This window comes from Hyla sarda, chromosome 1 (assembly GCF_029499605.1).
Source record: "Hyla sarda isolate aHylSar1 chromosome 1, aHylSar1.hap1, whole genome shotgun sequence".
Lineage (NCBI taxonomy): Eukaryota > Metazoa > Chordata > Amphibia > Anura > Hylidae > Hyla > Hyla sarda.
In genome coordinates this window covers 132693944-132708249 of record NC_079189.1, presented here as the reverse complement: position 1 = coordinate 132708249, position 14306 = coordinate 132693944, and the positions used below count along the sequence as shown (strand labels likewise).

The 14306-nt window shown below is 39.5% G+C and overlaps 1 protein-coding gene across 2 annotated transcripts in view; it reads right to left on the bottom strand.

Moving 5' to 3' along the window:
* Positions 1 to 291: 291 nt before the first annotated feature.
* The window catches only part of FSTL5 (follistatin like 5), an 872209-nt gene continuing 858194 nt past the window's right edge, over positions 292 to 14306 (bottom strand). For both annotated transcript variants that reach the window (XM_056561517.1, XM_056561526.1), the window contains exon 15: positions 292 to 3654. In XM_056561517.1, the coding sequence (XP_056417492.1) occupies positions 2952 to 3654 (703 nt within the window). In that variant the 3' untranslated portion in view covers positions 292 to 2951. The remainder of the gene's footprint in view (positions 3655 to 14306) is intronic.

Below are 14306 nucleotides of genomic sequence, written 5' to 3'. Positions count from 1 at the left end.
TTATTTAATTGAAACTGCTGCCTTACAGTTGCCTGGATGGGAGAGTTATTTTGCAGAAAAAAAACCTCTTTAGGTAAATTATTTTTATCATTGCTAAACATGAAGTGATGTCTGGTGATATACCACCACTTTTTACAATAGGAAAATGTATTTGAACATAATAAATAGGATGAGACTTTAAGCGATAAGACTTTGGATATCTTTTTTCATTAATCTGGAAATTTTGTTATATTCTTGGTTCATTATTGGTATTTCAATTAGCATATTAAATAATAAAGTTAAGAACTTGCACAGTGTTTGCAATATTAGAGTTTATTCTCTTCCAAGCATTTATTACAGTTATATAACTAAGATGTAAAAGAGACTGACTAGTTCATACAGATTTTACTAGGATTACAAGGCTTTATTTCACAATGGTAGTCTCAGAAAAAGGAAATACATTTAAGAACAAAAAGAAAAGTAATTCTGTATTAAATAATGCTAACACATATTTTAGCCCAAATGAACCTATGGTCCAGGAGAGATTTAGAAAACACATTTTAGACCTACTTTCATCATTCTACAGCATTTTGAATCTGTGCACTATTTCACTCCCTAGTGTCTATAAGTCATAATAGGATGTTATTGTTAAAACTAAAACGGGATTTTTTTTAAATAGTTTAAGTTACCATAACATTCTTATCCAGTAGATTGTTCATTAATTCTATAATAGCTATATTTGACATACAACTGTGCCTCCATCCATTATTTTTACCATAATCTTTATTTTTACTCCACACCCACATTATTTCACCTCAACTACTTATACTATTATGCTTTAAAAACATGAAGTATCATTGATTATATATTCCACTTCCTTACAGGGGTAAACTGGCCATTTCGGATTTAGGGCAGGGCTTTTTGCCCATAACTAAGGGTAATCCATAGCCTCTATGTTAAATTCAGAAATTAAAGGTTGAAAGAATTGTCTCATGAAGAAAAGGCATCTTCAAATTTGGGCAACTATACGTCAGAGGGGGTTCCACTCAAAATATATTCATGATATAAATTGCAAATGCAGGGTGGTTCTTCATTTATTATAGCCAAAACCTGGTGTGAATCTTGAAATAACAAGAATCATATGTAAAAGCTTCATACTTTTCTAAATCATACTCCTTTAAGAAAAAAAAATGAGGGAAATCTAACTGCTAATATGCATACATATATTTCCAAAAAAGTGTGAATACAAATTTGAGAAATACAGTAACAAAGTTAGTATTTTATCTTTGCATTTCTTTGAACAAAAAAATCCAAAAGAAATGTAAAATTAGAAACAGAAATTGAAGCAGTGCAGAAAGATTGGTTCATAATCTTGAATTAAATATTAAATAATAAATAAAAGCATTAGGCTATGTCCACACAGTGTATTTTCAGTCATCTTTTAATAAAAAATGTGTCTGTACAATTGCTGAAAATTTGCATTACTGTTTTTGAAAAATGTATGTGCTCTGAACAAGTCTATGGGAAAGCGAAATGCCATGCACAAAGTGTTCAGAAACTGTTGTACTTTTCCCGTTTGTAAAAATAAGACAAATACTACTTATTTGCAGACCACTTTTTTTTCATTGCTCCCATATTTTTTTCACAACTGTAAATCATCAATTTCAAAAATCAATTCCCCCCCCCTCCGCCCCCGTGTGTGAAAAAGGATAGAAGGAACTAGAGTTCTGACTTATGTAGGTGTGGCTAATTGGTCGGCGGGGGAGAAGGGAGGGGGGGTCAGGTGTTTGCATGGTGTTACATAGAAGTGTAATAGTGTTAAAAGAAGCACCTAAAATTTTAAACAATAGCTAAAATGTAAGATAAGTAAAAATATTGACAAACTCAAAAATGCGTCTGATAAAAAACTGTTGTAAAAAATTTACCATATTTTTTCAATATGTCAAAATTATCATATGCTGCAAAAATTGTCAAGGAAAAACGCTGTGTGAACAATAGCCTTATTGTAGGATTATTATTGTTTATAATTGCATCAATATGTTTAGTTGTGATAAATTTGTATTATTTTGCATTAATTCCAAATAATATAATATGCCATTATATTTCAAGGCAATGAATAACATTTTTAATTAAAAAAATCTGTTGAATCTATTATTTAAGAAAAAAAAAGACAAAATATATTTTTATGAATAATCCATGCACTATAGACTACACAAGTACTGTAAATCAGTCAAAATATATTGACAGCAACAGCAAAATCCTATCATAATCTCTTTCACCACATTATACTCATTAATAGAAATACAATGTTATAGCTGAAATCAGTCCCTGATACATAAATGGTGGAAAAATATATTTTTTGAAGACTATGATTGTTGCCAACAGTACTTCAAACTATAATCCAGGACTTAAAGGGCATGATACAATATGACAAGTATGATACATGAAATGTTTCAGCCTAATTGACAATTCACAAGACGTATTATGAATGTATTTTCTTTCTCACAACATGTTCCCAAATGCTTACAGTTCGTTATTTTATATATTTTTATGTGTTTCGTATAAAATATTCCACCCAAGGCACAAACAAATAGAGGGGACAGAATGTGGCTCTTATAAAACAAAAAACAAACAAATGGGGTGGTGGGCTGTGCCTCTTTTGACTTGTGAACCATAAACATTAACTAAAAAAGTTACATTGTTATTTTCCCCACTTTTCTTCACGTAGTTTTCTTTGTTTTTGTTATTTTAAACATCATTTTATGAAAACTATAAAAAGTTATATAATTGTACAATTTTATTCAGTAAACAATTTAGTTCAACCCATGAAAATATGAAAAATAAAATAAAATCCTGGGCTCTGCAAAATTATTTTAAAATACTTAAATTTGCAAAAGCTGAACAGTGGAAAGAAATTCATCATTTTAATATTAACAAAAAAAAAAAAAAAACTGTAGGTGTGTAAACTAATTTTATGCCTCCCCAAACCAAACAATTGTGTTGCCTCTTACAACTTCAGTAATCTCACAGTTTAATTTGTTGAGTCGCCCATCTAGAATAAACAGTGATTCCTTAGAAGGTGTCATTAAGTACTGTCCAAAGAGGCCACTCTCAATAATAAGTCGATTTTTTGAGCTCCATGGCCACTCTTCTAGTTTCATTGGTTCTTTAAGGCTCTTTATCATTTTCACTTTTCCCGATGAGAGCTCTACAAAAAGTACATCAGTTTGCGTACTGGAGCTTGCATAGACATTGTATTGATGAGCTTCTATGAATGATGATTGAAAGGCCACATCAGATATATGCAAATTGGTATGAATGTCAAATAAGTCCTGGATTTCTCCTTGAATGGTTATTAGCTGTACACTCATGACTCCTTTTATATCATCAATGCTGACAAGGTAGTGGCCATCAGGAGAGACATAAGGAGTACCAGTCACATCTTTGTTGTATCCAATAACAGCATCAGTTACACCGTCAACTATTACTTGAGGAAGAATTGCTCCAGTTGTATCAGGCTTACACTGGATAAAGTAATATCCACCGAGGTGAGTGTAGGCCAAAGACTGAGGGATGCAATTATAGTCTTTTAAGCTTACTGTCTTGATATAAGACATTGTCTCCAAATCAATTTTCAGAAGAGCTTGCTCATCTTTATGAAGGATAAACCCAAACCTGAAAGGAAAAAAAAGGCAGCTTGAGGCATGATTGAAATGCTAAACTTTTAGAGTACTCCTTACTAAATGACATATATTTTACAACATAAGCACTGCAGACTAAGTCACTATTGTTAAATACTAATGATTTTGTAATACATCTTGGTGTAACACATCTTTTAAGTGACCAATTAAGCTGCCTTGGGCAACATATCCTAGTAGTACACATCAATATTTACACCACACAGTAAATGGTTTTTCCAATAGATGTGTCTTTCTCTGATAAAAAGTAAATAATAATACAAGGTTTGTACTGGAAAGCATGCTGGCAGCTCAACTATTAATACCTGGAGTCTAAATGTTTTTCATCCCACCAATATAATGACAGTTTACAGGTAATGGGTTTTCTCTTTTTTTTTACAAAGGTTTTCTTTGTATGCTACTCAGTTACTTTGCCATAACACGTTTGTACATTATTTTGTGAAAATGTGACAAAACTAACATAAAAGTATTATCTAATACTGTATAAATGCTGATCAATGAGAACATTAAAGTGGATATAGAAAAAAACAGGAATAGAAAAACACAGATAGTTTCTTTCCAAAACCGTTCCTCATCTGTCTGCAGACTCAGTTCCATTAACCCCTTAAGGACCAAGACAATTAGGTCTGTATGCCCCTTAAAGACCAGGCCAGTTTTTTCAAATCGGGGATGTCTGACTTTATTAGAGAATAACTCTAGTAATGTTTTGCCAATTACGATAATTCTGACAATTTTTTTTGTCACAAGTTGTCCTTCATGTATATTTTAAAAGTAAGCCGATATCATTTGTAGTTGTTTCTTCCAATGCAAAAAATCATGAAATTAAAAAAATTATGATTTTTTGCTATTTTAACACTAATAGGTTCATTATATTTATGCGTTCTGACCAAATAGTTTATGAAACTTATACATTCAGATGTCTACTTTATTTTGAAAGCATTTCTTTTGTTTTTAATTAACATTTAACCTCTTAAGGACCCAGGGTGTATGGATACGCCCTCACACCCTGGGCCTTAAGGACCCAGGGCGTATCCATACGCCCTGGCATTTTCCGGTCTCTGCCGCGCCCAGGGCAGAGATCGGAACTGGATGCCTGCTGAAATCCTTCAGCAGGCATCCAGGGCAAACGCCGAGGGGGGCCATGTAGGCCGCATCGCAAGGGAAATCGCCCTTGCGATCTGCGGCGATACCGGGCTGATCGGGTCTCTGGGACCCGACCGCCCGGTAATTTCGCATGATCCCGGCTGTAACAGACAGCCAGGACCATGCTGAAGTATAGGAGCGAGGTGGCAAGCCTGCCACCTCCTCCTATACCCTGCGATCTGTCGGTTAGTTAACCGACCAATCGCAGGAGGGGGGCGGTTACTTCCTCCCGCCCTGCCCGGCCCCTTGAAGTCCGGAGAGGACGGGAGGAAGACCGGATGACGTGGCGGGGGACGGGGGAGTGCTGGGGCCCGACCCCGGTACTTACCTCATCCCTGAAGACCCGGATCCCTGCGATGAAGACGGCGGCAGCAGCGGCGACAGGTGAGTTGATCTTCAGCCGCGGTCGGGCCCTTTACAGCAATGCACATCGCCGTAAAGCGACATGCATTGCTATAATGGGACCCTGTAAACTACAACTCCCAGCATGCCCAGACAGCCCTTGGCGTCTGGGCATGCTGGGAGTTGTAGTTTTGCAACATCTGGAGGTCCACAGTTTGGAGACCACTGTGCCCTTCCAGATGTTGCAAAACTACACATCCTCAGCATGCCCTTACTGTCCAGGCATGCTGGGAGTTGTAGTTCTGTAACATCTGGCCCTTCAGATGTTGCAGAACTACAACTCCCAGCATGCCTGGACAGTTTTGGCATACTGGGAGTTGTAGTTTTGCAACATCTGGAAGGGCACAGATTGGGAACCACTGTATTAGTGGTCTGCAAACTGTAGTCCTCCAGATGTTGCAAAACTACAACTCCAAGCATGCTGGGAGTTGTAGTTTGGCAACATCTGGCTCTAAAGATGTTGCCAACTACTACTCCCAGCATGCTTGAGAATGCTGAGAGTTGTGGTTTTGCAACAACTGGAAGCACACTGGTTGGGAAACATTGTCTGTTTCCTAACTCAGTGTTTCCCAACCTGTGTGCCTCCAGCTGTTGCAAAACTATAACTACCAGCATGCACTGATAGACTGTGCATGCTGGGAGTTGTAGTTTTGCAACAGCTGGAGGTCCCCCCCCCCCTGTGAATGTACAGGGTACATTCACATGAACAGGGGGCTTACAGTGAGTATCAGGCTGCAAGTTTGCGATGCAGCAAATTTTGCGCGGCAGCTCAAACTCGCTGTAATCCCCCGCCCGTGTGACTGTACCCTAAAAACACTACACTACACTAACGCAAAATAAAATAAAAAGTAAAAAACACTACATATACACATACCCCTACACAGCCCCCCTCCCCTCCCCAATAAAAATGAAAAACGTCTGGTACGCCACTGTTTCCAAAATTGAGCCTCCAGCTGTTGCAAAACAACAACTCCCAGTATTGCTGGACAGCCGTTGAATGTCCAAGCATGCTGGGAGTTTTGCAACAGCTGGAGGCACCCTGTTTGGGAATCACTGGCGTAGAATACCCCTATGTCCACCCCTATGCAATCCCTAATTTAGGCCTCAAATGCACATGGTGCTCTCTCTTTGGAGCCCTGTCGTATTTCAAGGCAACAGTTTAGGGCCACATATGGGGTATCGCCGTACTCGGGAGAAATTGCCTTACAAATTTTGGGGGGATTTTTCTCCTTTCACCCCTTATGAAAATGTGAAGTTGGGGTCTACACCAGCATGTTAGTGTAAAAAAATAATTTTTTACACTAACATGCTGGTGTTGCCCTATACTTTTCATTTTGACAAGAGGTAAAAGGGAAAAAAGCCCCCCAAAATTTGTAATGCAATTTCTCCCGACTACGGCGATACCCCATATGTGGGCGCAAAGTGCTCTGGGGCGCAAAACAAGGCCCAGAAGGGAGAGTGCACCATGTACATTTGAGGTGATTTGCACAGGGGTGGCTGATTGTTACAGCCGTTTTGACAAACGCAAAAAAAACTAAACCCCACATGTGACCCCATTTCGAAAACTACACCCCTCACGGAATGTAATGAGGGGTGCAGTGAGAATTTACCCCCCACTGGTGTCTGACAGATCTTTGAAACAGTGGGCTGTGCAAATTAAAAATGTTGTACAGACCACTGTTCCAAAGATCTGACAGACACCAGTGGGGGTAAATGCTCACTGTACCCCTTGTTACGTTCCTCAAGGGGTCTAGTTTCCAAAATGGTATGCCATGTGGGGGTTATTTTGCTGTCCTGGCACCATAGGGGCTTCCTAAATGCGACATGCCCCCCGAGCAAAATTTGCTCTCAAAAAGCCAAATATGACTCCTTCTCTTCTGAGCATTGTAGTTCGCCCGTAGTGCACTTCAGGTCAACTTATGGGGTACCTCCATACTCAGAAGAGATGGGGTTTCAAATTTTGGGGGATATTTTCTGCTATTAACCCTTGTAAAAATGTGAAATTTGGGGGGAATCACACATTTTAGTGAAATTTTATTTTATTTTTTTACATATGCAAAAGTCGTGAAACACATGTGGGGTATTAAGGCTCACTTTATTCCTTGTTATGTTCCTCAAGGGGTCTTGTTTCCAAAATGGTATGGCATGTGTTTTTTTTTTTGCTGTTCTGGCACCATAGGGGCTTCCTCAATGCAACATGCCCCCCAAAAACCATTTCAGAAAAACGTACTCTCCAAAATCCCCTTGTCACTCCTTCGGTTCTGAGCCCTCTACTGCGCCCACCGAACACTTTACATAGACATATGAGGTATGTGCTTACTCGAGAGAAATTGGGCTACAAATATAAGTATACATTTTCTCCTTTTACCCCTCGTAAAAATTCAAAAATTGGGTCTACAAGAACAGGCGAGTGTAAAAAATGAAGATTGTGAATTTTCTCCTTCACTTTCCTGCTATTCCTGTGAAACACCTAAAGGGTTAAAAGGCTGACGAATATCATTTTGTATACTTTGGGGGGTGCAGTTTTTATAATGGGGTCATTTGTGGGGTATTTCTAAGATGAAGACCCTTCAAATCCACTTCAAACCTGAACTGGTCCCTGAAAAATAGTTAGTTTGGAAATTTTGTGAAAAATTGGAAAATTGCTGCTGAAGTTTTGACAAGTTTTTACTTTTGGAAGACACCAGAGGGCTTCAAAGCCCTCTGGTGTCTTCCAAATGTAAAAACTTGTCAATTTTATGATGCAAACATAAAGTAGACATATTGTATATGTGAAAAAAAATTAAAATATTTTGAATATCCATTTTCCTTACAAACAGAGAGCTTCAAAGTTAGAAGAATGCAAAATTTTAAAATTTTTCATAAAATTTTAAAATTTTTCACCAAGAAAGGATGCAAGTTACAATTTTTTTTACCACTATGTTAAAGTACAATATGTCACGAAAAAACAATCTCGGAATCAGAATGATAACTAAAAGCATTCCAGAGTTATTAATGTTTAAAGTCACAGTGGTCAGATGTTCAAAAAATGGCCGGGTCCTAAGGTGTAAAATGGCTGGGTCCTTAAGAGGTTAAATGAATTAGAGGCCTAACAAGCCTAACTTTTGAAAAATGTGAAAAGTACACCTTTTTTTTTATGTGCTATGCAAAGTTTGCAGAAATTTGAAGGTGGTAGAACATAGGACCCCCCCCCCCCCCCCTCAAAAAAAAAAAAAATCAGCCCATTTTAAAAACTATACCCCTCAATGTATTCGCAAGGGGTTACAGTGTGTATTTTAACACCATCGTTTTTTGGCAGAAATTATTGCAAAGTCAGTCCTGAAAATTCTAAATTGGCTTTTTTTCACAAATGCATAATTTGTGGGACATATTTTTTGTACATCGCTTCTGATATTGAATGAAATGCCCCCTATATTTTATTGAGCTGCTTGGCCCATGTTTAAAAATACCCCCAATTTGGCCATATTTGGTTCCTTGGCCGTGTGGTAGGACCCAGAAGGAGAAGAGCGCCATTTGGCTTTCAGGGCATCATTTTAGGCCTAATGGATTATAGGCCGCACTTCATGCCTGCAAAGGGTTTTAGCTGCCAGAACCATACATAACCCCCACAAGTGACGCCATTTTGGAAACTACACCCCCTAAAGTATTCACCTAGACCAAAAGTGAGTACTTTGACTCCTTTTTGTGTGGCTGGAATGGTTACAAAATCAGTGGAAAAATGTAAAACATTTTTTTTTCACAAATGCATCATTTGTGGAACATTTTTTTGTACATTGCATCTGAAAAGTAGAAAATGCACCCCATATTTTTTTACGCTGTTCGGCCCCTGTTCGGTAATACCCCTGCTTAGGCCATATTTGGTTGCATGGCCACATGGTGGGACCCATTTGGCTTTCAATATATCGTTATACAAAATATAGGCCGCATTTCATCTTGCAAAGCTTTCTTGCTGTTAGAACAATACTGCACCCACAGAAGTGACCCCATTTTTGAAACTACGCCCCCTAAAGTATTCACATAGGGCAAAAGTGAGTATGTTGAGCCCTTATTGTGTGGCTAGAAATACATCAAAGTCAGGGGGGAAAAAAAGCAATTAGCTTTTTTTCCAACAAATTCTTTATTTGTGGGACATCATTTTGGTAAGTTGCTTTTGAAATGTAGGAAATGCACCCCATATTTTATCACAATGTTCGTCCCGGGCTGGACAGTACCCCTACTTAGGTTATATCTGGTTGCCTAACCACCTGGTAGGACGAAGAAGGAGAGGAGCCCCCTTTGTCTTTCAGGGCATCACTATATGAATTATAGATCCCACTCTCTGCCTGCAAAGGATTGGAGCTTTCAGAACAATACCTCACCCCTACAAGTGTATTGGCTGGACCAGGCACCGCTCTGATCGGTCCCTGGTCGGCTAGCAGTGATGTACGGCTGTCTGTGACAGTTAAAGTCCCTGATGGATATATCCGTTATGTTGTGGGAATAAGCAACCACTCATGGCCATATATCACTGGGCGTTAAAAAAAAAAAATCTTGAAAAAGCTGGTTTATTTTGTTGGGGGGGGGGGGGTACGGTGATAGTCCCCATTCATACTGCATTTCTGCAGTATAGGTGTCCGTTGTCATGTCAAAAAAGGGATGCCAACGTATACTGTAGCAGTCTCATTCAGAAATAAATGGAGCTTCTACAATATACCTCAGCATGACTTTTTTGACATGATGCTGATGGATACTGTTAACGCAGTATGACCGGGATGCAGTGTAGGGTCACATAGAGCAGGGTCACATAGAGTGGACACATGGGTAGCTCAGTGTGTCCGCTCATGACTGCCGGCAGGAAATCTGCCGCTATGAGTGGACAAACGAAGCTACCCAGCCGCAGCAGGGAGCTCATTATTGTGACTGCTGGTGGGCATCCGTGTGCGCCGGACATTGTGCATTTTTATTTTTCATTATATTCATTTAATAAATGTATTTTTATTTTTTTCCACTTATTTTTTTCCACTTTTTTCTTTTAGACTTTTATTTAGTTTATATAATTTTTTACACTTTTTAAAAAAATACTTTGGAATACTTAGTATTCCAAAGCATCCAGTTTTACACTGACAGGCAGCATATAAGGACGTGCCTCTGTCAAAACTCCTTACAGCTTGCGGTCACTTCCGACCGCGGCTGTAAGGGTTAAACTGCCGGGACCTAAGTTTACTTTGGTCCCGGCAGTGCGGCAGGCCCCCACGCGCCAGGGATCACACACAGCACCGCCATTGCGCTGCTGGGTGCTGCAGGGATGACATAGGGAGCTCCCTCCCTCTGTCAAAACACTTACAGCCCGCGGTCATTTCCGACTGCGGCTGTAAGTGATAAACTGCCAGGACCGAAGTTTACTGTTTCGACAGTGTGGCAGGGTCCCAGCTATGTGTTACAGCCAAGTCCCTGCCACGATCTCGTGGGTGCCCTGGGAAGCACCCAGGAGAACCATGGACATGTATACTCATCTTGGTGCGGGAACATGCATCCTACCTGGACATGTATAAACGTCCATGGTCGTTAACATGTTAAAGTAAATGGAGCCAAGTTGTAATACCACCCCAAACCTGGACAGAGAGTGAGTGGTTTTGGAAAGAAATTACCTGTGTTTTTCTATTCCTGGATAACCCCTTTAACCCCTTAACAACCACGGACGTAAATGTACGTCCTGGTTTGGCGGGACTTCCCGCACCAGGACGTACATTTACATCCTGTGTATGACCGCGAGCATCGGAAGGTTGCTCGCGTCATACACGGCAGGTGCTAGCAGCCGGGGACCCGCCCGTAATGGCCGACATCCGAGATCCCGCGGATGTCCGCCATTAACCCTCCGATGCCGTGATCAATACAGATCACGGCATCTGCGGCATTGCGGCACTTTGATTGGATGATCGGATCGCCCGCAGCGCTGCCGCAGGGATCCGATCATCCAGCATGACAGCCGGAAGTCCCCTTACCTAGCTCCGGCCATCTTCCGGGGTCTTCTGCTCTGGTCTGCGATCGAGCAGACCAAAGCAGAAGATCACTGATAATACTGAGCAGTGCTGTGTCCTATGCATAGCACTGCACAGTATTAGCAATCAAAGGATTGCTATAGATAGTTCCCCATGGGGACATAAAAAGTGTAAAAAAAAAGTTGAAAAATGTAGAAATGAAAAGCGTAAACATTTTTTTTTTAATAAACATATTTGATATCGCCAAATGTCTGAACTATCAAAATATAATGTTAATGATCCCGCACGGTGACTGGCGTAAACGTAAAAAATTAAAAAAGTCCAAAAATGCTGTTTTTTCGTCACATTTTATTCAAAATTTTTTTATAAAAAATGATCTAAAAGTTTTATATATGCAAATGTGGTATCTAAAAAGGTAAAGATGACGGCGCATAAAATGAGCCCTCATACCGCCCTATATACGGAAAAATGAAAAAGTTATAGGTGGTCAAAATAGGGCGCTTTTAGATGACCGATTCTGTACAAAAAGTTAGATTTTTTTAAGCGGTACAAAAATATAAAAGTATCTAGCCATGGGTATCATTTTAATCGAATTGACCCACATAATAAAAAACACGTCATTTTTTCCGTTAAGTGTACAGTGTGAAAACAAAACCCTCCAAAATGTGCAAAATTTGGGTTTTCATTTAAATTTCCTCCCTAAAAAATGTTTTTTTTTTGCATTCACCGTACATTTTATGGTAAAATGAGAGATTTCATTACAAAGTACAATTGATCACACAAAAAATAAGCCCTTATATGGGTCTGTAGATGGAAAAATAAAAGAGTTATGGATTTTAGAAGGCGAGGAGGAAAAAACGAAAACGCAAAAATAAAATTGGATGGTCCTTAAGGTGAAAATGGGCTTGGTCATTAAGGGGTTAAAAACCTCTGACAGGTCAATTGAATAACATTGATTATTTTTTGACAAAGGTATCTGATAGGGTTGGGATATCTTAGCACCAAATAATGGTCAGTATTTAAAGTTTATGTGCTAAAAGCAGAAAAAAATTGTTAAAGCACAAGAAAATGAGAAAATGTAACTCCTTAAGGATGCTGCCTGATTAACTTTCTGGCACCAGTTGAATAGAAAAATTTGTTTTCCACTGGAATATCCCTTTAACCCCTTAAGGACCGGAGGTTTTTCCGTTTTTGCATTTTCGTTTTTTGCTCCTTGCCTTTAAAAAATCATAACTCTTTCAAATTTACACCTAAAAATCCATATGATGGCTTATTTTTTGCGCCACCAATTCTACTTTGTAATGACGTCAGTCATTTTGCCCAAAAATCTATGGTGAAGCGGGAAAAAAAATCATTGTGCGACAAAATTTAAAAAAAAACGCTGTTTTGTAACTTTTGGGGGCTTCCGTTTCTACGTAGTACATTTTTCGGTAAAAATGACACCTGATATGTATTCTGTAGGTCCATACGATTAAAATGATACCCTACTTATATAGGTTTGATTTTGTCGGACTTCTGGAAAAAATCATAACTACATGCAGGAAAATTAATACGTTTAAAATTGTCATCTTCTGACCCCTATAACTTTTTTATTTTTCCGTGTATGGGGCGGTATGAGGGCTCATTTTTTGCGCCGTGATCTGAAGTTTTTAACGGTACCATTTTTGCATTGATAGGACTTATTGATCGCTTTTTATTCATTTTTTCATGATATAAAAAGTGACCAAAAATGCACTATTTTGGACTTTGGAATTTTTTTGCGCGCACGCCATTGACCGTGCGGTTTAATTAACGATATATTTTTATAATTCGGACATTTCCGCACGCGGCGATACCATTTATGTTTATTTTTATTTTTATTTACACTGTGTTTTTTCTTTTATGGGAAAAGGGGGGTGATTCAAACTTTTAATAGGGAAGGGGTTAAATGATGTTTATTCACTTTTTTTTTGCACTTTTTTTTTGCAGTGTTATAGGTCCCATAGGGACCTATAACACTGCACACACTGATCTTTTACATTGATCACTGGTTTCTCATAAGAAACCAGTGATCGATGATTCTGCCGCATGACTGCTCATGCCTGGATCTCAGGCACTGAGCTGTCATTCGGCGATCGGACAGCGAGGAGGCAGGTAGGGGCCCTCCCGCTGTCCTGTCAGCTGTTCGGGATGCCGCGATTTCACCGCGGCTATCCCGAACAGCCCACTGAGCTAGCCGGCATGCTTTCGGTTTCACTTTAGACGCGGCGTTCAACTTTGAACGCCGCGTCTAAAGGGTTAATAGCGCGCGGCACAGCGATCAATGCCGCGCGCTATTAGCCACGGGTCCCGGCCGTTGTTAGAGGCCGGGCCCGAACCGCTATGACGCGGGGCCACGCCGTGGCCCCGCGTTATAGATCGGGAGTGGACACATGACGTTCCAGTACGTCATGTGTCCTTAAGGGGTTAAAGGGGTCAGAATAGGGCAATTTTAGGCATATTTTTTCTTAAAAAAGGTTGACAGAACAATAATAAAAGCAGAACAATAATAGAATAGCATGTAAGGTTGGTTGTCATTTTAATTATATTGACCCACAGAATAAAGATAACAAGTCAGTTTTACCATAAAGTAAACTGCGTACATTCCAGCGTTGTGGTTTCCCTGCTTGTTTATGGGCCATACCTGTCAGCTGTGCCGAGCGCAGGCTCTCTATGCACTGCGTTCATTAATTCAGGTTTGGTTTTCTTTTCAATTTCCCCACCCAAATTTTTGGTTGTGCTGTACATTTTATGTTAAAATTGAAGGTGTCATTACAAAGTATTATTGGTCATGCAAAAAAACAGGCCCTTAAATGGGTCTGTGAGTGGAAATATAAAGGAGTTATGGCTCTTAAATCGTGAAGAGGACTAAGGGAAAATGCAAAAAAAAAAAAATAATTTGTTAGGTCCCCCCGTAATGACCAATGACGTAAATGTACGTCCTGGTGCAGCAGTACTTTGTGCACCAGGACGTACATTTACGTCCTGTACATGAGTGCGAGCATCGGAGCGATGCTCAGGTCATGTGTGTCAGGTAACGACTGCTGATAGCAGCCAGGGACCCGCCGGTAATGGCTGAAATTTGCAA